Genomic DNA, 22,507 nt, shown 5'->3' with positions numbered 1-22,507 from the left:
TCAAATTCAGCAGAACCAAACCCTGACGGATGCCCTCTCTGAAGCACCAATTCCGAGCCCTCACTACCTTGGCTGCCCAGACAAACAACAAAATCACCTGTTCCACCCCCATAAAAAAACACTTTCAACAATAGACCGGTAAACACAAGAATAAAAATTAAAACTGCCGCAAAACATTCATCTTTACCGCCAGCACCCGCCTGCCAATGATCGGGGGAGGCACCTGCACTTCAGCAAATTGAATTTATGGAGTCGGGTCCAATCCCGAGCCACCTGCACCCAGAGATACCTGAAGTGAGCAGTCGCCACACGAAGCAGCTATCCCACAAACCCAGCTGCCATCCCTGACGAGGAGACTAAAAAACACTCGCTCTTTTCCAAATTTAATTTGTATCCCGAAAAAGCCCCAAATCGCTTAAACAGCACCATTGTATCCCTCACTGTGGGAACCTGGTTGGAAATATACAACAAAAGATCATCAGCATACAGGGGCACCCTATGCTCCACCCCCACTCCCCCTCCCCCCTTACTAACCCCCCACCCATCTTAACCGAGCTCCTCAGCACTATGACCAAAGGCTCTATCACCAGCGCAAACAAAAGGGGGGACATGGGACACCCCACCACATTTTCCTATGCAGCTGAAAATATTCCCAGTTCACCTCATTCGTACGAACACTTGCCTTTGGTTCCTTATACAACAATTTAACCCACGCCACAAATTTAGGCCTAATCCCAAACTCTTCCACACCGCAAACGTATAACTCTACTCTACTCGATCAAACGTGTTCTCCATATCCAGCACCACCACCACCTCCGGCTGCCCCCTTCTGATGGGGAGAGCACCGTGTTTAACAAGTGCCACACATTCGAGGACATCCGCCTAGCCTAGACAAACCCCGTCTGATCCTCCCCAACCACCCGTGGAAGGCACTCCTCCAACCTAAGTGCCAAAACCTTGGCAAGAACCTTGGCATTCATGTGGGTCTCACCCCCACAACCCAAAGAGGTGCAGGGTAGGTGAATTGGTCACACTAAATTGCCCCTTAACTGGAAAAAGAAAGAATTGGATACTCTAAATTTATATTTAATAAAACAATCTTGGCATCCACATTTAACAGGGATAGTGGCCGATATGACCCACACTCCACTGGGTCCTTATGCTTTTTTAACAGCAGTGAAATGGATGCCTGTTCCATCGTCTCCGGAAGCGCCCGTCTAGGTACTGTGTCCTCAGACATCTCCCCCAACAGCAGCGCCAGCCTATCCAAAAACTTCTTAGCAAATTCCACCTGGTACCCTTCCAGCCCCGGCACTTTACCCGTTGCATCTTCCATACCACCATCCGAATCTCCTCAATCCCCACTGGCTTCTCCAACCCTGCCCTATCCTCCTCTTTCACTGTGGGACACTCGAGCTCCTCCAAAGACTCCCTCCCATTCGACTCATCTCACCCGGGGCTCCGATCTATACTACCTCTTATAAAGCTCCTCAATTGCCCTATTCACCTGTCTGGCGCAACCGCCAACCCCCTCACCCCATCCCGGACCTGAACAATGTCCCGGGAGGCCACCTGCCAGAGGAGCTGTCCCACCAACAAGTGACTGGCCTTCTCCCGGTAATCGTACACCTCACTCTTCGACCGCCTCACCTGGTACTGCTTTCCCTATAGACAAAAATCGAACTGCGTCGACATTTCCTTTCTACTGGCTAAAGGTTCCAGAGAGGGATCCTCCACATACTTCCCATTCACTTCCAAAATTTTGTCTCCTAACAGCTGCCACTCCTCTCTTGTCTCCCTATCCATCTGCGCGTTAAACAAGATGATCTCACTCCATACCACTGCCCTCAGCTCCTCCCATACCATCGACAGCGAGACCTCCCCATTTTTATTGAACCCCACATAATCGTCAATCACCGTTGCCATTGTCACACAAATACCCGGATCTGCAAGCATCCCACACCGACCATCCACACTGGCCTTTGTGCAGGCCCCTTGTCCAAGACCACATCCACCAAGTACAGTGCATGATCTGATGATCTTCCTCACTCCTGGCAACAACGACCTCCCCATTATAAAGAAATAAATCAAATATATATTATGTGCTGGTGAGAAAAAGGAATACTCTCTACTCTCTGGATGAAGAACTGCCACAGATCCACTCCCCCCCCCCCCCCCCCAATCTCCTTCATAAACACTGCCAACATCCTCGTCCTCCACCCTCTCCATTCCCCCCCCCCCCAACACACACACACACGAAGGGTCAACGAAAGCAGCTTAGATCAATCTATCTTTGGATGCAACATTGTGTTTAAATTCCCCCCTAAAATTAACTGATGCGTGTCAAGGCTCAAGATGACCACCAACATCCTCCCATAAGTCTCCCACATCATCCCACATCAGGACATTTATGCAAACCAACAACACCAACCTCCCCTCCAAAGCACCGTTACTATAACGTATCTGCCCCCCTGATCTGCCACCACCTTCTTCATATGAAATCTAACTCTCCTACCCACCAATACTGCTACCTCCCGGACCTTACTATTAAAGCTCGAGTGATCACCTGACACTCCCAACCCTTCCGAAGAAATACCTGGTCCCTTCACCTTTGGATGGGTCTCCTGCAAAAGCACCACATCAGCTCTCACGCTCTTTCAATGTGAAAAGACTTTCGCCTGCTTCTTGAGTTTTCCAGGACTGTCTTGTAATTCGCTGTTCTGTCTAACATCACTGGCGAGGCCTTCCAGGATGCATCTTTTCCCAGATTATTTCTCTTACTGAAGTCTTTTTGCCTGCAACAGCTTGGTGATCTCTGAGTGGAGCTGTCCAGCGATTGTTCGGGCGGCATGTTACAAGTTGCCAGTATCACAGTGGGTCACCTGCGGGACCTCTCTCCCGCCCTCCATAGGTTCAGCCACCTCTCCTTTCCTCTCACAGGGTCCCGCTGCTCTGCCCCGCTCATCACTCTTACAGGCTTGCCAGCAGCCCCCACTCTCACACTTTTGACACCCGCCCTGCTCTTCCAGGTTCATGAGCAACAGACAGACCATCTCTGCCAAAGTGGCCCTTAATTTTTTCCCCCAGGAGTTGGTCACCTTGGTGGGAGGGATAAGAACAACAGGAGAGGAGAAGACCAAAATGGCTTGTGGGAGCACTCCAGGTACTAGGAAGAACTACTACTCCTCCTGGCTCCACATTAAAGAACTTTTGTTTTCAAATGGACCTTGAGTTAAGCAATGGCAACAGTGTTAGTATAGATTGGGCTCAGATTGTCCAATTTATATCCCAGGATCTTCTGAATTCTCACTTCCCTTTAAGTAAACTGTACTTTAATGCACTTCCTTAATTTAGACTCAGACACTGGTCACAAGACCACAAGACGGGGAGTAGAAGTAGCTATTCGGCTCATCGTGTCTGCTCCATGATAATCATGAAAAATGAAAATGAAAATCGCTTATTATCACAAGTAGGCTTCAAGTTACTATTAAAGTTCAAGTCACAAGTTACTATAAAAAGCCCCTAGTCGCCACATTCCGGCGCATGTTCGGGGAGGCTGATACGGGAATTGAACCGTGCTGCTGGCCTGCCTTGGTCTGCTTTCAAAGCCAGTGATTTAGCCCCGTGCTGACTGACCTGACCTAACCCTCAACTCCACTTTCAATAAATAAATAGTCTTTATTGTCACAAGTAGGCTTACATTAATACTGCAATGAAGTTACTGTGAAAAGCCCCGAGTGGCCACATTCTGGCGCCTGTTTGGGTACGTGGAGGGAGAGTTCAGAATGGTATGGGAATTGAACCCACGCTGCTGGCCTTGTTCTGCATCACAAACCAGCTGTCTAGCCTACTGAGCTAAACCAACCCCCTACCACCTTATCCCCATAACCCTTGATTCCATTACTGATTAAAAACGGTCTGTCTCAGCCTTGGAAGTCAGTAAAATGGACAGTCTTTATCAAATAATTAGGCTTCACAATGACTCCCATTTTGCTGTAATGAGAAATCCAAAAGGAGAATTGCAATGAATACAGTTTTTCTCTCAAATTTAAGAGTGAAAGTGAGTGGACTGAGAGGACTAATGCATTCATGGCCCTCAGGAAGAATATAAGAACATAAGCAGGAGTAGGTAATTTTGCTCCTTGAAGCTGCTGCGCTAAGCAATAAACTGATGGCTGACCTGATCTGATGATGACCTCAACACCACTCCCCTGCCTTCCCTTTAAAACATTTGAATCCCTTCCAGATTCAAAATCTGTTGAATGTGGCCCCTGTCTGCCATGAATAGGGTGTCAATAAAGAAAGAAAAATAGATTTCTTTCACCAAAATGTGCAGGTCTTTCTTTGACAGTATTTTGTCAGCCTCTCTGCTTCTCCCCCTTCACCATGGAGACTGATTATCTCATTTTCATTGGGAGCAGGATCATCGTTTGTACACAGGGTGAGGAAGATATTCCCTCCATATTGTGTCTGCGGGCTACTCTTAACCCAACAGCATGTACGAGGCTGTCAAGATGTCAGCAAAGGAATATTTGTTATTCAATAACTGGGAAAATAATCTAGGCAGATTTTAGACCCCGTTCCTTTCTTGAAAAACAGCTCTGGCAAAATACCTCTTCAAAAATAAATAAAAACTAGTCGATACAGGGGACTTGTACTGGACATCAATTGCCACAGGCTTTGTATGAGATCAAATTAGAGTTTACAAGCTATTGAATTTCATTGTAAGGAAATACCTTTCAGACATGGCATAGTACATTGTGTGGAACTAGAATGCTGGCATTCACTGAGAGGAATCTCGACTGATTAAACTTTACTTTCTGCTGGAAATATATGAAAATAATACTCAAGATAAATCCAAGTATTCCTCCTGATTCAAATGTCACCACAGAATGCTAATGAGAGACAGGAAGGAGCTGCTGAAAATTGAGGATAAGAAAAGTGAGGTGGCAGGCAAAGGCTGGATACCACAGGGATGGATAGCAGGAGAAGCCAGGGAGGTACCGGAAGAACTTTAGGGAACATTGGGAGATTGGTGATAGACTTCGAGTGAATTAAGTGAAGATTTGGTTGGAAGCAGAGTCAGAAGATTCCCGCCCTACTCCAGCGATCAAACCACATTGGAGGCAGGTCTGGAGTAGGGAGGCCTGGAAAAATGGCTTTGGAGAATGGCAAACTGGTTTGCCGGCACATCCCCGGTGGTGTTGGGGGTAGGCAGGGTGAAGACTACGCAGCTGCAAGTAACAGGAAGTATATTAAATCTATGAAAGGGCATATTAAGCTCAGCATTCTGAGCCCTACTGGAATTTTCCAATCATCTGTTGCACCATTACCAGTCATCTTTCTTCCTTTTAGACTGTTTCAGCAGCTGCTGTAGCCTAAATGCACCTGCCCTTTAACAGTGGAGTCTGACTGAAAGAAGTGCACTATAGCTGCACACTATTTAAACAATAAAATATTAAAGCATGCTGCTGTGCAGAGAGACCTGGGTGTGCTAGTGCATGAGTCACAGAAAGTTGGTTTACAAGTGCAACAGGTGATTAAGAAGGCAAATGGAATTTTGTCCTTCATTGCTAGAGGGATGGAGTTTAAGACCAGGGAGGTTATGCTGCAATTGTATAAGGTGTTAGGGAGGCCACACCTGGAGTATTGTGTTCAGTTTTGGTCTCCTTACTTGAGAAAGGACGTACTGGCACTGGAGGGTGTGCAGAGGAGATTCACGAGGTTAATCCCAGAGCTGAAGGTGTTGGATTACGAGAGGAGGTTGAGTAGACTGGGACTGTACTTGTTGGAATTTATAAGGATGAGGGGGGATCTTATAGAAAGATTTAAAATTATGAAGGGAATAGATAGGATAGATGCGGGCAGGTTGTTTCCACTGGTGGGTGAAAGCAGAACTAGGGGGCACAGCCTCAAAATAAGGGGAAGTAGATTTAGGACTCAGTTTAGGAAGAACTTCTTCACCCAAAGGGTTGTGAATCTATGGAATTCCTTGCCCAGTGAAGCAGTTGAGGCTCCTTCATTAAATGTTTTTAAGGTAAAGATAGATAGTTTTTTGAAGAAAAAAGGGATTAAGGGTTATGGTGTTCGGGCCGGAAAGTGGAGCTGAGTCCATAAAAGATCAGCCATGATCTCATTGAATGGCGGAACAGGCTCGAGGGGCCAGACGGCCTACTCCTGCTCCTAGTTCTTATGGTCTTATGTTCTTATTATGTGATGAATGTAGAAAATTGTTATATATAATATTTTATATTTCATTGCAGCGATATTATTTTTTTAAAACTTGATTTAAATTCATACGGGCAGTATGCCTGCTAAAGCTGTGATTGAGGAGTGGTAAAGGTGAGGTAATCATTCATTTTAATTAATTACTTGTTTACAGAGAGATGGCAAATGAAATATTGTTTATAGATAGGAGGTTCCCTGGGTGTCGATAATTTGAGGGAGCAGTGTTTAGTCCTAGCTAAACAGATCATGTGACACCTTAGTGGGATACAGGTGATCAAATTAATAGGAGGAGCCAGGTCTGTTAGTAGTTTCAGCAGTTTGCCATAGGAATTTGATCAGACAAGACAGAAAGATTTTCAGGTTGCTCCTGAAAGTGTGTCTCTCCAAAAATTTGCACAAGAAGCAATCCTGATTTGCTAACTTTATTTAGGAGTAGATATTGAACTGTACTGGGTTGTTTAGTTAGAAAATATATAATGGCAAGTGTAGATAAACTGTTTAACTGTTAATTGTAAAGTTATTTCTTTGATGTTCGTTAGCCCAAGCTTTTTACAATACTTTAATTGCAGCCCTGGCTCCCAGAATATACTTGCCTTTCAAAATGGGATTCATTTTAAAACGTGACCATAACAGTCAAATCACTCTAACCCAGGCTTTTACCCCTTACTTTACCAAATACCCATAATACAATACATCTGAAATTCCTACATTCATTACACCCTCAAGATATTCATACCCACCCACCCTCCTCCACCTCCCTGCAGGCACCCCCTGCTGTGCTCTCCCAGTCCCCTATCCCACAGTGCCCTATTGAAGGGACTATGTCTGGGACTGGGAGTTTTATTTTATCCCTGACAAGTGGGATACTTAGAGGTTAGTGCACCAGGTTGATGCAGACATGCCAATTTACCGAACCACACAAATAGGACCCACTTGAGGTCCCGACCGGGTCAAAGATTTATTTTCTCCCTAGCATTGCCTTCTTACAAGTGGGCAGATGGATACATTTCCTTGTACTTTTGGGGTTGGTGAGGGGTGCGGTGGTGGTGGGGGGGGGGGGGGGGGGGGGGGGGGGAGGGGGGGGGGGAGTTGGTGCTAATAGTGCCTCCAATAAAATTTTGATTTTGGAGGTTGTGTTACTTATCTAAGTGAGTGCTGTGTGCCTACATTTCATTGGTAAACACTCAAAGCAGAAGTATCTATGCAAACTGATCAGAGCCTACCATTGAGCTTTCCACCCTTCCCCTTTCCAGGGAACTGCTTGAGCTATGGGAGTCTCACCACGTGTGACCTCAGGGAATCGCATATATTTGCATTGAGACCAGATGGTTATCTGAAGGTGTGTGAGCCAGAGTAAAGTTAGCAGTGTTCGACACTGCTGGGCGCTCAGCTGCTACTGTTTTTCCCCCGACTGCGATGCCTTCCATTCAGTGTGCAGGTTTGGACCAGCTGCTGGGATATCTTACAGACCAGCTCCCAGGCAAGCCTGTAACTGAGGTTGTCAGCAGAGTGTTGAGCATCAAGGGCAGATTCAAACAGTGGGTTTCTACAAGGCTGAACAACAAATGAGTAAGACTAGCTCCTCACAGGTAGCAGACTAGAATAGTACTTTGATAGAGGATTACATCACTAGAAATATTTCCTCTTAACCTCCATGGTGGGGTGCCTACTATTCCAGTAACATGTGTAGCTTATGCTCCTAGAATACTATATGATGTAAATATTGTGGTTAAGCTTTTCAAAATGCTTGTGATTGTTGCATCCATTTGCAGTATTTGGTGCCTTCAAGTTGACAGTGCAGGAAATTACAAATTTATGAGACACAGAGAGAAATACAGTGTCAAGCAAAATCTTGTTTCAAATCTTTTGTGGCAGCTTTTTTAATACACATTCATTCTCGGGGTGTGGGTGTGAATGACAAAACTGTCGTTGACTGTTTGCTGCCCAACCCAAACTTCCCTGAGAAGATGGTGGTGAGCCTTTAGAGAATACTGGAATTGATTTGATACAAATAAATGGCTTACAACGTCACTTCCGAGAGAGGTTAAGAGTCAACTGTGTTGGTGTACAATTGGAGCCGCATACAGGACAGATCAAGTAAGGATGGCAAGTTTCCTCCACTAAAGGCTAATAGTGAACCAGTTGGGTTTTTACAACAATCTAATTGTTTCATGGTCACTTTGCTGATGTGAGCTTTTCTATTCTAGATTTTAAAATAAAACAAATTTGAATTCTCAAACTTCAATGGTAGGATTTGAACTCGTGTGTTATTGAATTATTATTAGTGAGAAGCCATTATATTACTGTGCCCCATAGCATGTGGTGGTTTTTACTGAAATAATGCAGAACAAATGAGGAAAGAATTATTTGATTACCAACTGCAACTCCATTGGAAACACAGGCTCAGTTTCCCAGTCAAAATGATGACAGTAACTCATTCACCTTTCTTGTCATTGTTCAAGAGATGTGAACATCATTGAAAAGGCCACCATTTATTGCCCACCCCGAGTTTCCCTTGAGAATATGGTGGTGAGTCACCTTCTCAAGTCACTGCAGTCCATGTGGTGTAGATACCCACAGTGTTGTTAGGAAGGGAGTTTCAGGATTTTAACCTAGTATTAGCCAAGGAACGATGATATAGTTCCAGGTCGGCATGGTGTCCGACTTTGCAGGGAACCTCCAGGTGGTGGTGTTCCCATGCTTCTGCTGCCCATGTCTTTCTAATAATAATATTTATTATTGTAGGCTTACATTAACACTTCAATGAAGTTACTGTGAAAATCCCCTAGTTGCCACACTCCTGTGCCTGTTCAGGCGCACGAAGGGAAAATTCAGAATGTCCAATTCATTCACCTAACAAGCATGTCTTTCAGGACTTGTGGGAGGAAACCGGAGCACCCGGAGGAAAACCACGCAGACCACGGGGAGAACGTGCAGACTCCACACAGACAGTGACCCAAGCCGGGAATCAAACCTGGAACCCTGGCTCTGTGAAGCAACAGTGCTAACCACTGTGCTGCCGTGCTGCCCTAGATGGTGGAGGTCATTGATTTGGAAGGTGCTGCCTAAGGAGACTCTGTAAGGTGCTGCTGTGCATTTTGTAGATGAGACACACAGCTGCTACTGTGCACCAGTGATGGAGGGAGTGAATGTTTACGTTCTGGGTGGGGTGCCAATCAAGCGGACTGCTTCATCCCAGACGGTGTTGAGCTTTTAGAGTGATGTTGGAGCTGCAGTCATCCATGCACGTGGAGAGTATTCCAAAAAACTGCAGATCTGTGCCTTCAGATGGTGGACAGACTTTTGAAAATCAAGATGTGAGTTATTCACAGCAGACCTGCTCTTGTGGTCACTTATTTATGTAACAATCTAGTTAGGTTTCTGGTTCGTGATGAATCCAGGATGTTGATTTTGAGGTAATAGTGATAGTAATGCCATTGAATGTCAAAGGAGCTGATCAGATTCTTTCTTGGAGAAGGTCATTGCCTGGCACTTATGTGGCTCAAATGTGGCTTACAACTTATCAATCCATAGAAACATAGAACAGCACAGAACAGGCCCTTCGGCCCTCCGGCTTGGGTCACTGTCTGTGCGGAGTCTGCACGTTCTCCCTGTGTCTGCGTGGGTTTCCTTCGGGCCCTCCGGTTTCCTCCCACATGTCCCGAAAGACATGCTGTTAGGTGAATTGGACATTCTGAATTCTCCCTCTGTGTCCAAACAGGCGCTGGAGTGTGGCAGCTCGGGGATTTTCACAGTAACTTCATTGCAGTGTTAATGTAAGCCTACTTGTGACACTAATAAAGATTATTATTATTAATAAAGATTATTATTATAGTTGGGCTAAGGACACTACCCTGAGGAGCTCCTGCAGCGGTGTCTTGGTGTTTGAACAAATCATCGGTCAAATGCTGCCTTCATCTTAAGGGCAGTCACTTGCTTCTCACTACTTGGGTGCAGATGTTTTGTCCATATTTAGACCAAGGCTGCAATGAGGACTGGAGCTGAGGGTTCCTGGTGAAACCCAAACTTAGCATTGGCAAGCAGGTTATTGCTGCATGATAGCAGTGTTTCATCATTTTCCTGATGTTCGCGTGTAGACTGATGGGAGCAGTATTCACCATATTGGACTTGTTCTGCTTTTTTGGACAAAACTTACCTGGGCAATTTTCTACATCGTCAAGTAGATGACCGTGTTGTAGATGTACTGGAACATCCAGTATATTGGCTAGAAATTCAGCTAGTTCTGAAGCACAGTACTGTGTTCAGAACTACCACCAGGATGTTGTCAGGGCCCATAGTCTTTGTGATATACAGTGCCTTCAGCCATTTCTTGATACCTCAATCAGATTGGCTGAATACTGGCATCAGTGATACTGGGGACCTCAGGAGGAGGCCAAGGTTGATTGCCCATTTGGCACTTCTGCCGCCTTGTTTGTCTTGTGCTTTGACATGCTTGGCTCCACATTATTGAGGATGGTGATATTTGTGTTGTCTCCTGCTCTCGATATTTACTGTCCACCACCAGTCACAACTGGATGCGGCAGGGCTGTAGAGCTTAGATCTGATCAGTTGGCTATGGAATCACTTAGCCCTGTCTATAGCAGGATGCCTCTGCTGTTCAGCATAATAATAATAGTTGGCACACTCCGGCGCCTGTTCGGGTACACTGAGGGAGAATTCAGAATATCCAATTCACCTAACAAGCATGTCTTTCAGTGCTTGTGGGAGGAAACCGGAGCACCCGGAGGAAACCCACGCAGACACAGGGAAAACATGCAGACTCCGCACAGACAGTGACCCAAGCTAGGAATCGAACCTGGGACCCTGGCGCTGTGAAGCAACAATGCTAACCACTGTGCTACGGTGCTGCCCATGCATGTGGCACTGTATTGTTGCTTCATCTGGTTGACATCTCACTTCTAAATCGTCCTAATTCTGCTCTTGGCTTGATCTCCTACACAGCTGGTTTAGCACTGTGGGCTAAACAGCTGGCTTGTAATGCAGAACAAGACAGCAGCGTGGGTTCAATTCCTGTACCGGCCTCCCCGAACAGGTGTTGGAATGTGGCGAATAGGGGCTTTGCACAGTAACTTCATTGAAGCCGACTTGTGACAAGAAGTGATTATTATCTCATTGAACCAGGCTCAATCCCCTGGCTTGATGTTAATGGTAGAGTGAGGGGTGTGCTGAACAATGAGGTTACAGAATGTCATTGAATATTGTTCTGCTGCTACTGATGGATCACAGTGCTTCAGGCATGCCCAATCTTCAGCTGTTAGATCTGTTCTGAATCCATACCATTCATAGAATCCCTACAGTGCAGAAGGAGGCCATTCAGCCCATTGAGTCTGCACTGACCGTCTGATAGAGCACCCTACCTCGGCCCACTCCCCCGTAAACATGGAATCCCATCTAACTTTTGAAAGCTAAGGGACAATTTATCATGGCCAATCATCCTTACCTGCACATCTTTGGACTGTGGGAGGAAAATGGAGCATCCAGAAGAAACCCACACAGACACGCGAAGGAAGTGCAACGCCACACAGTCACCCAAGGCCGGAATTGAACCCAGGCCCCTGGCACTGTGAGGCAACAGTGCTAACCACTGTGCCACCGTGCCACTCCACACAACACAATGGAGGATGCCCTCAGCGTGAAGACAGGACTTTGTCTTTAAAAGCACTATGTGGTGGTTGCTCCTACCAACAGTCATGCACTGATGTATCTGTGAAAGACAGATTGCTGAGAGTGAAGCAGGGTAAGATCCTTCCCTGCTGGTTATTTCATCATCTGCTACAGGCCCAGTCTTACAGCGATATCCTTCAGAACTCAGCTAGCTCAGTCAGAATTAGTGTTACTGAGCTGCTGTTGGTAATGGACATTGAAGTCCCCCACCCAAGGTACCTTTTGTATCCTGATGTGCATCTGTTATTTGAGTTGTCCAGTTCAATACTGGGTTGCCCATCGGTTTCATTGTTCCTGGACTTTTCGGAAGCAATTAGATAGAACTGAGCAGCTTGCTGGGCCATTTCAGAGGGCAATTAACTATCAACTATCTTGCTGAGGGCCTGGAGTCATATGCAGGCCAGACCAGATAGGGGTGGCAGATTTCCTTCCCTCAATACCATTAGTGAACCACATGGGTTTTGATGACAATCCAATAGTTTTAATGATCATCGTCACTGAGACTAGCATTTTATTCTATTGTTATTACTATTTTAATGAGTTAACAACAGCAATTTGATCAGAAAATCTTGAGCATATTCTTTCTAAACACATTTGCAACTTTGCTGCAAACATCATTGAACCATAGACTCTCTAGAGTGCAGAATGAAGCCCGTTGAGTCAGCACCGATCCTCTTAAAGAGCACTCTACCTAGACTCACTCCCCTGACCTATCCCCGTAACCCCACCTAACCTTTGGACACTAAGGGGCAATTTACCATGGCCAATCCTCTTAACCTGCACATCTTTGGACTGTGGGAGGAAACTGGAGCACCCGGAGGGAAGCCATGCAGACGCAGAAAAAACAAGCAAACTCTACACAGACAGTCGCCCAAGGCTGGAATTGAACCCGGGTCCCTGGCGCTGAGGCAGCAACGCTAATCACTCTGATCCCAAAATACTTGTCTTCAGCCAATGTTTTGTCTTTCTGGCTCATCAAACCCACACTACTGCCCAATTTCAGGGGCACCAGGACCAGGGCCATCGAAAAATGATCAGAAACGGGAGCTCTGGTTCAAAAAGCTAAAGAAACAGATTGTTCCATACCAACCCATATTCAATGCATTTATCTGTCAAAATCTTGCTCCAACAGCAATAACCATTCTGTTAGTGTAGGCGGTTAGTATTTGGTAATACCTAGTTCAACATGTGCTTGTGGTTATTATTTTGAACACAGCTGTTGTTACAATAACTTGCTGTTTATTCAAAAACATGTATCTTTGAGTGGGCATATAATTGCAATTTGTCTTTGTCCTTGTTCTGACAGCACACTTGTGCAGTATTTAGTCAGTCAAGGTTGACAAAAAGAATAACCTCATGAATGTACTGCTGCTATCAATATTGGCAAGTGATTCCAGAATGTTAAGTTTGCAGTGGCAGTCATTAAGGGGGAGGAAACTTGCATTTGTTCCATTTTGACAAATGGTTAAGGTATCACAAAGTCCCTTGGATGAGACTTTTGAAATTCTCTGCACAGAATCTTAAGCTGACATTAATTCTACGAGGGAGTGGGGTTGAGGAGAGTGCAGGAGATGTCAGAGAAAGATACATGCTCATTAAGGGAAAGGTTCTGTGGATCACGAATCGAATAATCAAATCCAAAAGCACTGTACTGTACATAACACTTCACAGCCGTAAATAATTGCATTTTCGAAACATAAGAGAATAGGACATTGAATCGCTCACTGAGAAAATCTGCTATAAAAAAGAAAGCAGCAGCTCTTCTAATTAAAAAAATAAAGGATAGGTTGTGACATACTTTACCTTGTATCAGGCATGGTTGCGACAATACAAAATTTAAAAAAAGAAATGAAGACTTACATTTTGTTAGCACCTTTCATGACTTGAGGACATCCCAAAGCACTGTACAGCCAAGTAATTGTAATTACTGTCGAAATGTGGGAAATATGACATCCAATTTGTGCACAGCAAGGCCTGACAAACAGTCATGTGATAATGAGCAGATAATCTATTTCTTTTAATTGGGGGATATATATTAACTAGGCCAAGACACCTTCGCTTATTCAGGATAATGCCATGGGATCTCTCTTAAGAGAGCAGACATGGCCTTGGGTTTAACATCTCATCTGAAGCACTCCCTCCGTGTTGCAGTGGAGGGACAACATAGGTTTTTATGCTCGGGTCGCTGGACAGGGACCTGAAACCGTAATCCTCTCTGAGTGGTAAAAGTGCTACGACCACCCTGATGCTAAATTGCACATACTATGTGAGTGCACAACATTTCTGTGGCTACACACGACGTGAATGACCCAACAACCTGACACACACAAAGGGTGGCACGGTGGCACTGCTGCCTCATAGCGCCAGGGACCCGGGCTCGTTTCCAACCTCGGGTGACTGTGTGGAGTTTGCACATTTTCTCCATGTCTGCGTGGGTTTCCTCCGGGTGCTCCGGTTTCCTCCCACTGTCCAAAGATGTGCAGGTTAGGTGGATTGGCCATACTAAGTTGCCCCTTAGTGTCGAAAGGTTAGGTGAGGTTGCAGAGTAGCGGGGGAGTGGGCCTAGGTAGAGTGCTCTTTCAGAGTGTCAGTGCAGACTCGATGGGCCAGATGGCCTCCTTCTGCATTTTAGAGATTCTCAGTCATGTCAACACTAAAAGCGTAAAGCATTCTTGCAAGTTACTGAACTGCTCATTAACCTTTTGTTCTTTTAAAATCTGTTCCAGGACTGTGGACATTCTTGTGGTTTGTAGGCTTCTGCTTTTTGGTAAATCAGTGGCAGATGACTTCAATAGGTGACCTTCCTCTCAACCAAGGTGCTGATGCTGCCCGTGCTGCCATTGCCTTCTCCTTCTTTTCCATTTTGTCCTGGGTAAGTTCTGCTAAGTATTCCCAGCATCAGGTATTCCTGCATCCGGAGTTAAAAATGAGATTCATCCACCATGAAATGGTTTTAATATCACTTTATGTTCTGCAATTGTTTATTTTTATTCTTTCAGGAGCTAGCCCATGAATTGGCTTGCCCAAAATTTATTGCCCATCCCTAATTACCTTTGAGTAGGTGGTGGTGAATCGCTGCCTTGAGCCACACCCACAGTGCTGTTAGGGAGGGAGCTCCAGGATTTTGACTCAGTGGCAGTAAAAGAATGGATAATATATTTCCAAGTCAGGATGGTATGTGACTTGGAGGGGAACTTGCAGGTGATGGTGTTCCCATGCATCTAAGTATTGGAGATCGCAGGTTTGGAAGGTGCTGCCAAAGGAGCCTTGGTGAGTTGCTTCAGTGCACCATGTAGATGGGACACACTGCTGCTCCTGTGTGTCGATGATGGAGTGATTGAATGTTGAAAGTGATGCATGGGGTGCTAATCAAGCAGGGCTGCTTTGTCCTGGATGGTGTTGAGCTTCTTGAGTGTTGTTGGAGTTGCACTCATCCAGGCAATTGGAGTATATTCCATCACACCCCTGCCTTGTGCCTTGTAGATGGTGGACAGGCTTTGAGGAGCCAGGAAGTGACCCAGCCTCTGACCTGCTCTTGGAGCCATAACTATCTTTCGAAACTTGGCAAAGGTTGTCAATGCAGTTGCCAGATTTTGGTTTTAAGGTGCTCACGAGAAAGTGATCAAGAGTACCATAGTACAATACACTATGTACAGTAATGTGTTTCAGGCTTTCCAATCTTTCAAAGCGTAAAGTGCTGTGACAGCTTTAACCAGTTATTCCACATAATCATTTCCATTTAATTCTTCTAAAAATAAATTTAGAGTACCCAATTATTTTTTCCAATTAAGGCCCAATTTAGCATGGCCAATTCACCTACTCTGCACATCTTTGGGTTATGGGGGTGAGACCCATGCAGACACGGGGAGAATATTCAAACGCCACACAGAAAGTGACCCAGGGCTGGGGTTGAACCCAGGTCCTCAGCGCCATGAGGCAGCATTGCTAACCACTGCGCCACCGTGCTGCCTCATCATCTCCATTTAAAAGAGCGGGATCCTCTGGTCCTCAAGCTGCGTGTTTTTCAGTGGCGCGCTCTTCACTGTTGGTGGCTTTCTCTCCTCCCGCTGCTTGTAAACGGGATTTCCCATTGAAGACACCCCCTGCAGCCGGGAAACCTGCAGGAGGAGGGGGTATGCTCACAGTGGGAACAGAGAATCTCAACGGCCGGAGAATCTCAGCCCATATGTCTCCAGTCAGTTAAAAAGTAGCAATGTTGCCCAAAACTCATCAAAGCTTTTTCATTTAATGAACCTTTTAATATAATTTTCAATTTTTAAAACTCAGAAGAAATGATCTTTGTGCAATTGTTTCCCTTTTTCAAATCTATCCTTCCCTCTTCTCACCTTTACATAAGTTTTTGGCCACATTTTTGTTCAGTTAAGCATTCATTTTTCTTTCTTTCCCAATTTTTCTGCTCCTTCTCCTGATGGCATTGTCTCAGCGCACATATTCCCGGGGCATTGTTAGTCCTCCAACAAACTGGGTAGTTATCAGCAGTGAAAGCACAGGCTGTTTCCTACTGTAGGAAGCCAGATCCATTTGCAATGCTCCTTATTGTGGCCAAGACTGGAATCTGACAACTTGCCGCAGGCTGGGAAACAAAACTGGGGCTTTCCTGATGCACATAGCTAAGTAACACATTGGACAGTGCATGCATTGACTGTTGGAGTGGAGGAGATTGCTGCCCAATTCTTAATTCTGTACCAATTGGCCCAGCCTAGAGTCACACGATTGTATAAAAAGATTCAGATGAATCCTTAACTCTAAAACTGGAATATTCCAGCCATTTTTCTTTGAAGAAGAGTTAATTTATGCAAGTTGCAATGGTGAGCCATTCTGAGAACTGAAAAATGGAACATAAAATCACAACTCAAATCGGGCAGTCTTATGTAATGTTTGTACGTGTTTTTAAAGAATTTCTATTATTTGGAATTGCTGTCTAGTCCTCCATCATGTTTTTCTTTCAGGGTTACTTGACTCTCTTTGTCTTCAAACAGTTTAAAAATGAGGTGTGGCAGCACGGTAGCATGGTCGTTAGCATAAATGCTTCACAGCTCCAGGGTCCCAGGTTCGATTCCCGGCTGGGTCACTGTCTGTGCGGAGTCTGCACGTCCTCCCCGTGTGTGCGTGGGTTTCTTTCGGGTGCTCCGGTTTCTTCCCACAGTCCAAAGATGTGCGGGTTAGGTGGATTGGCCATGCTAAATTGCCCGTAGTGTCCTAAAAAGTAAGGTAAAGGGGGGGGACGTTGGGTTACGGGTATAGGGTGGATATGTGGGTTTGAGTAGGGTGATCATTGCTTGGCACAACATCGAGGGCCGAAGGGCCTGTTCTGTGCTGTACTGTTCTAAGCTTCTAAGGTGTTTGTGGCAGATGTTCAAAGACTTGTGCCTCAGCCTTCATCATCTCCACATGTATAGACCAGTCTTTGTGACTGGTAACAAAGTGACTGACTCACTTCACCCTGTCAGCATACAGTTCTAACGTCATTAACGAGAGATTATAATCATTAAATTATTAATAACTTCTTATTTCATTCAGCGCTCTAATGAGACCAGGTAATTAGCTGCTCGGTGCCTGATATCATGCCTAACCCAGACACTCAAAATTAATTGTCTCAATGGCCTGTTTTTATCACATTTTACAAAATGTCAACTTAATTTCCTGTGAGCAGAGACGCAAAGTTAACCACATCTGTCTTTCACTGGAATTTGGAACTCATTATAGCTTGTGAGAAAATTGCAGGAGAAAAGGACCTTGTTTTTTCAAAAGGGTCATAGTTTTGTGTTAATAACTCCCACCCACCACAAATGAAAATCATGGATGTAACTAAATTGCATATAATAAAGATTCCGGTTTTATAAATTGTCCATTCTAGGTGAGCAAATCACCATCGCGATTACCTTATGCTGAAATCTGAAATACTCAGTCATCATTTCTAATTTTTGCACCTCGCCAAAGTGAAAGTTTTGTATAACCTCTTGGTTTCAAATTTTCACCACTTTGTTTTAAATAGATTAAGACTGAAACTGGAACAGTTTCGCTTCGGTTTGGTCCACTGCAGATATTTTAAATTCATTCACACGATGTGGGTGCCATTGGCAAGGCCAATATACTTTCCCCTCTTGTGGGGGAGACGAGAGCCAGGGGTCTCCTTTTCCAGACAAGGTTGAGGAAACATTTTCTCTTTCAGTTGGTCATTAGTCTGAAATTCTCTTCCACAGAAAGCACGAGAGGCTGGGTCGTTGAATTTGTTCAAGGCTGAGTTAAGATATTTGTTTGATTGACAAGGGTGCCAAGGGTTATGGGGAGCAGACAGGAAAATGGAGCTGAGACCACATCCAGATCAGCCACAATCTTATTGAATGCCGGAACAGACTGAAGGGGGCCAAAGGGCCTACTTCTCCTAAGCCCCACGTTCCTATGCCCATCCCTAATTGCACTTCAGAAGGTGGCAGTGAACTGTTGTCTTGAACTGCTGCAGTCCACGTGATGTGGGTACACCCACAGTGCTGTTTGGGTGGGAGTTCCAGGATTTTGATCCAGTGACAGTGAGTGAATGGCAACATATTTCCAAATCAGAATCTTGGATGGGAACGAGGAGGTGGTGGTGTTCCTCTGCAATCGCTGCCCTTGCCCATCTGGGTGATGGAGTTTGGGAGATGCTGCCAAATATGGGTTAACAACTGACTCCAGTGTATCCTGTCAGTGGTGCACACTTCCATAGTTCCCCAGCAATGAAGGGAGTGAATGGGTAAAGTGGTGGAAGGCATGCCAATCAAGCGGGCTGTTTTGTCCCCTGGATGGTGTCGAGCGTCTTGAGTTTTTTTGGAGCTGCACTCACCCAGGCAAATGGACAGTATTCCATTACACTCCTGACTTGTGTCTTGTAGATGCTGGATATGTTTTGGTGAGCTAGAAGGTGGGTTACTGGCCACAGGACAAGAGAGGTTCTAACCATCTCCCTTGACATTTAATGGCATTCCCATTGCTTAATCCTCCACTATCAATATATTGGGGGTTACCATTGAAATCCCCACTATCAATATCCCGGAGGGTCAGAACCTTTTTATTGGAGTTGGTCATTGCCTGGCACTTACGTGGTACGAATGTTATTTGCCATTTGTCAGCCAAATTCTCCTAAGCCCCACGTTCCTATGCCCATCCCTAATTGCACTTCAGAAGGTGGCAGTGAACTGTTGTCTTGAACTGCTGCAGTCCACGTGATGTGGGTAAACCCACAGTGCATATTGTCCAGTCTTGCTGCAAATGGACACGAACTGCTTCAGTTTCTGAGGAGTCGTGAATGATACTGAACACTACGGCCGGGATTCTCCGACCCCCGGCCGGGTCGGAGAATTGCCAGGGGACGGCGTGAATCCAGCCCCCGCAGGCTGCCGAATTCTCCGGCACCGGGGATTTGGCGGGAGTGGTAATTGCGCCACATTGGTCGGCGGCTGCTGGCAGTGCCCCCCCGGCGATTCTCTGGGCTGAATGGACGCCCGTTTTCAGCTGGTTCCGCCTGCGTAAATTACAACAGGTACTTACCGGCGGGAGGGAGGGGGGGGGGCGGGGAATCTGGCCCGGGAGGTGCCCCCACAGTGGCCTGGCCCGCGATTGGGGCCCACCGATCTGCGGGCAGGCCTGTGCCGTGGGGGCACTCTTTTCCTCCGCGTCGGCTGCCCTCAGCCTCCACCATGGCCATGGCCGACGTGGAGATAAATCCCCCTGCGCATGCGCTGGGATGACGCCAGCACACGCTGGCACTCCAGCGAATGCACCAACTCACGCCGGCCAGCGGAGGCTCTGATGCACGGTCAATTGCACAGAGACCTGAGTTGGATACAACTGAGGCTTTATTGCTCCAAGATGTGTGGCCTCCCACAGCATCTCGCGAAAATGGCTGCAGCATGGGGGACACACATATTTATACTCCGCCTACTGGACGGAGCCAGCAGGCAGGGACTACAAACGTACCTGTAGTACAGGTCCTACCATACACCACCTAATAGAGGTGCAACAGTGGTTTGCCACATTCACCCCCTGTTAAAATTGAGTCCGGTGGGGGTGGTGGAGAACTATACACAACAAATGGTTTTCTTTTTACATTTACATTTACAATATTTGATAGAGAGAAAAAAATTGTCCTTTGAAGTCCAGTGGACCAGTTAGAGGTTTAACCAGTCTTGATGTACCGCTGGGAAGGACGTAGTGGTGGCGGTGATGCTGGTCTGATGTCCGGTGACTCCGGGAGCGTGCCGAAATCCTCTTCAACCTCGGGCGTGGGCAGGGGGAGGACGGATGGTCCCGGGGGGGGTTGCTGCTGGGAGCGCTGTGGGAGGGGGGAGGTGGGAGGTGGCGCCGGACAGGAGGGGTGTGTGTGGAACCTGCTGGTGCCAGGTCCCTGAGGGAGACAGTATCCTGGCAGCCGTCGGGGTACGCCACGTAGGCATACTGGGGGTTTGCATGGAGCAATTGCACCTTTTCCACCAACGGGTCCGCCTTGTGGAGTCAGACATGCCTACGGAGCAGGACGGGTCCTGGAGCTGCGAGCCAATTCGGGAGCGACACCCTGGATGTGGACTTCCTGGGGAAGGAAAAAAGATGTTCATGGGGTGTGTTAGTGGCACTGCACAGTAGTGACCGAATGGAGTGCAGTGCATCAGGGAGGACCTCCTCCCAGCGGGAGGCCAGGAGATTCTTGGACCGTAGGGCAAGTTGGACGGCCCTCCATACCGTCCCGTTCTCCCTCTCTACCTGTCCGTTTCCCCGGGGTTATAGCTTGTCGTTCTGCTGGAGGCGATACCCCTGCTGAGCAGGAACTGACACAGCTCATCGCTCATGAAGGAGGAACTCCTGTCACTGGATGTAGGGGAAACCGAAGAGAACGAAGATTGTGTTGAGGGCATCGTCATCAAAGACGGTGGCAGACGTCATATCGGGGCATGGGATGGCGAAGGGGAATCTGGAGTACTCATCGACTACACTGAGAAAATACGTGTTACAGTCGGTGGAGGGGAGGGGCCCTTTGAAATCCACGCTGAGGCGCTCAAATGGGCGGGAGGCCTTCACCAAGCGCGCACGGTTCGGTCGGTAGAAGTGCGGCTTGCACTCCGCACAGACCTGGCAGTCCCTGGTGATTGTCCGTACTTCCTCGACGGAGTAGGGCAGATTGCGGGCCTTTATGAAATGGTACAAACGTGTGACTCCCGGGTGACAAAGGCTGTCGTGCAGGGTCCGGAGTCGGTCCACTTGTGCGCTGGCACATGTACCTCGGGATAGGGCATCGAGGGTCTCGTTGAGCTTACCGGGGCGATTCAAAATCTCGTAATTGTAGGTGGAGAGCTCAATCCTCCACCTCAAGATCTTATCATTCTTGATCTTGCCCCGCTGTGTATTATTGAACAAGAAGGCTACAGACCGTTGGTCAGTGAGGAGAGAGAATCTCCTGCTAGCCAGGTAATGCCTCCAATGCCACACAGCTTCAACGATGGCTTGGGCCTCTTTTCAATGGATGAGTGCCGAATTTCTGAGGCATGACGGGTGCGGGAAAAGAATGCCACGGGCCTGCCTGCCAGATATTGGGTGGCGGCTAGGGCGACGTCTGATGCGTCGCTCTCTAATTGAAAGGGCAGTGTCTCGTCTACTACGTGCATCCCGGCCTTGGCGATATCGGCTCTGATACGGGCAAAGGCCTGTTGTGACTCGGCCGCCAGGGGAAAATGCGTTGACTGTATGAGTGGACGGGCCTTGTCTGCATAGTTTGCGACCCACTGAGTGTAGTACGAAAAGAACCCCAGGCAGTGTTTGAGGGCCTTGGGGCAGTGGGGGAGGGGGAGCTCCATGAGGGGGCGCATGCGGTCGGGGTCGGGCCCCAGAACTCCGTTCTGGACCACATAGCCAAGGATGGCTAAGCGGGTCGTGCTAAACACGCACTTCTCTTTGTTGTAGGTGAGGTTTAGGAGAGCGGCGGTGGGGAGAAATTTGGCACGGTTGGCGTCGTGATCCTGCTGGTCGTGGCCGCAGATGGTGACATTGTCTAGGTACGGAAAGGTGGCCCGCAAACCGTACTGGTCGACCATTCGGTCCATCTCCCTTTGGAAGACTGAGACCCCGTTGGTGACGCCGAAGGAACCCTGAGGAAGTGATAGAGGCGGCTGTCTGCCTCGAAGGCAGTGTATGGATGGTCCGATTTACGAATGGGGAGCTGGTGGTAGGCGGATTTGAGGTCTATCGTTGAGAAGACCCGGTACTGTGCAATCTGATTGACCATATCAGATATGCGCGGGTTGGGGTACGCGTCGAGCTGCGTGTACCTACTGATGGTTTGGCTGTAGTCCATGACCATTGTGTTTCTCCCCAGTTTTAACTACTACCACTTGGGCTCTCCAGGGGCTGATGCTGGCCTCGATGATGCCTTCCCGAAGCAGCCGCTGGACCTCGGACCTGATCAAGGTCCTGTCCTGGGTGCTGTACCGTCTGCTCCTGGGAGTGACGGGTTTGCAATCCGGGGTTAGATTTGCAAAGAGGGAAGGCGGATCGACATTTAGGGTCACGGGACCGCACACAGAGAGGGGTGGTAGGGGCCCGCCGA

General features: G+C 47.1%; 1 protein-coding gene across 1 annotated transcript in view; it reads left to right on the top strand.

The window, feature by feature from the left end:
* Positions 1-22,507, top strand: part of syngr3a (synaptogyrin 3a) — a 115,535-nt gene that overhangs the window by 82,881 nt on the left and 10,147 nt on the right. Inside the window, exon 3 of the mRNA XM_038820394.1 lies at positions 14,640-14,785. Within this exon, the coding sequence (XP_038676322.1) occupies positions 14,640-14,785 (146 nt within the window). The remainder of the gene's footprint in view (positions 1-14,639; positions 14,786-22,507) is intronic.

Source organism: Scyliorhinus canicula, chromosome 15 (assembly GCF_902713615.1).
Source record: "Scyliorhinus canicula chromosome 15, sScyCan1.1, whole genome shotgun sequence".
Taxonomy (NCBI): Eukaryota; Metazoa; Chordata; class Chondrichthyes; order Carcharhiniformes; family Scyliorhinidae; genus Scyliorhinus; species Scyliorhinus canicula.
The sequence above is the reverse complement of the archived record's forward strand: the minus strand, read 5'-3'. Positions and strand labels throughout refer to the sequence as shown.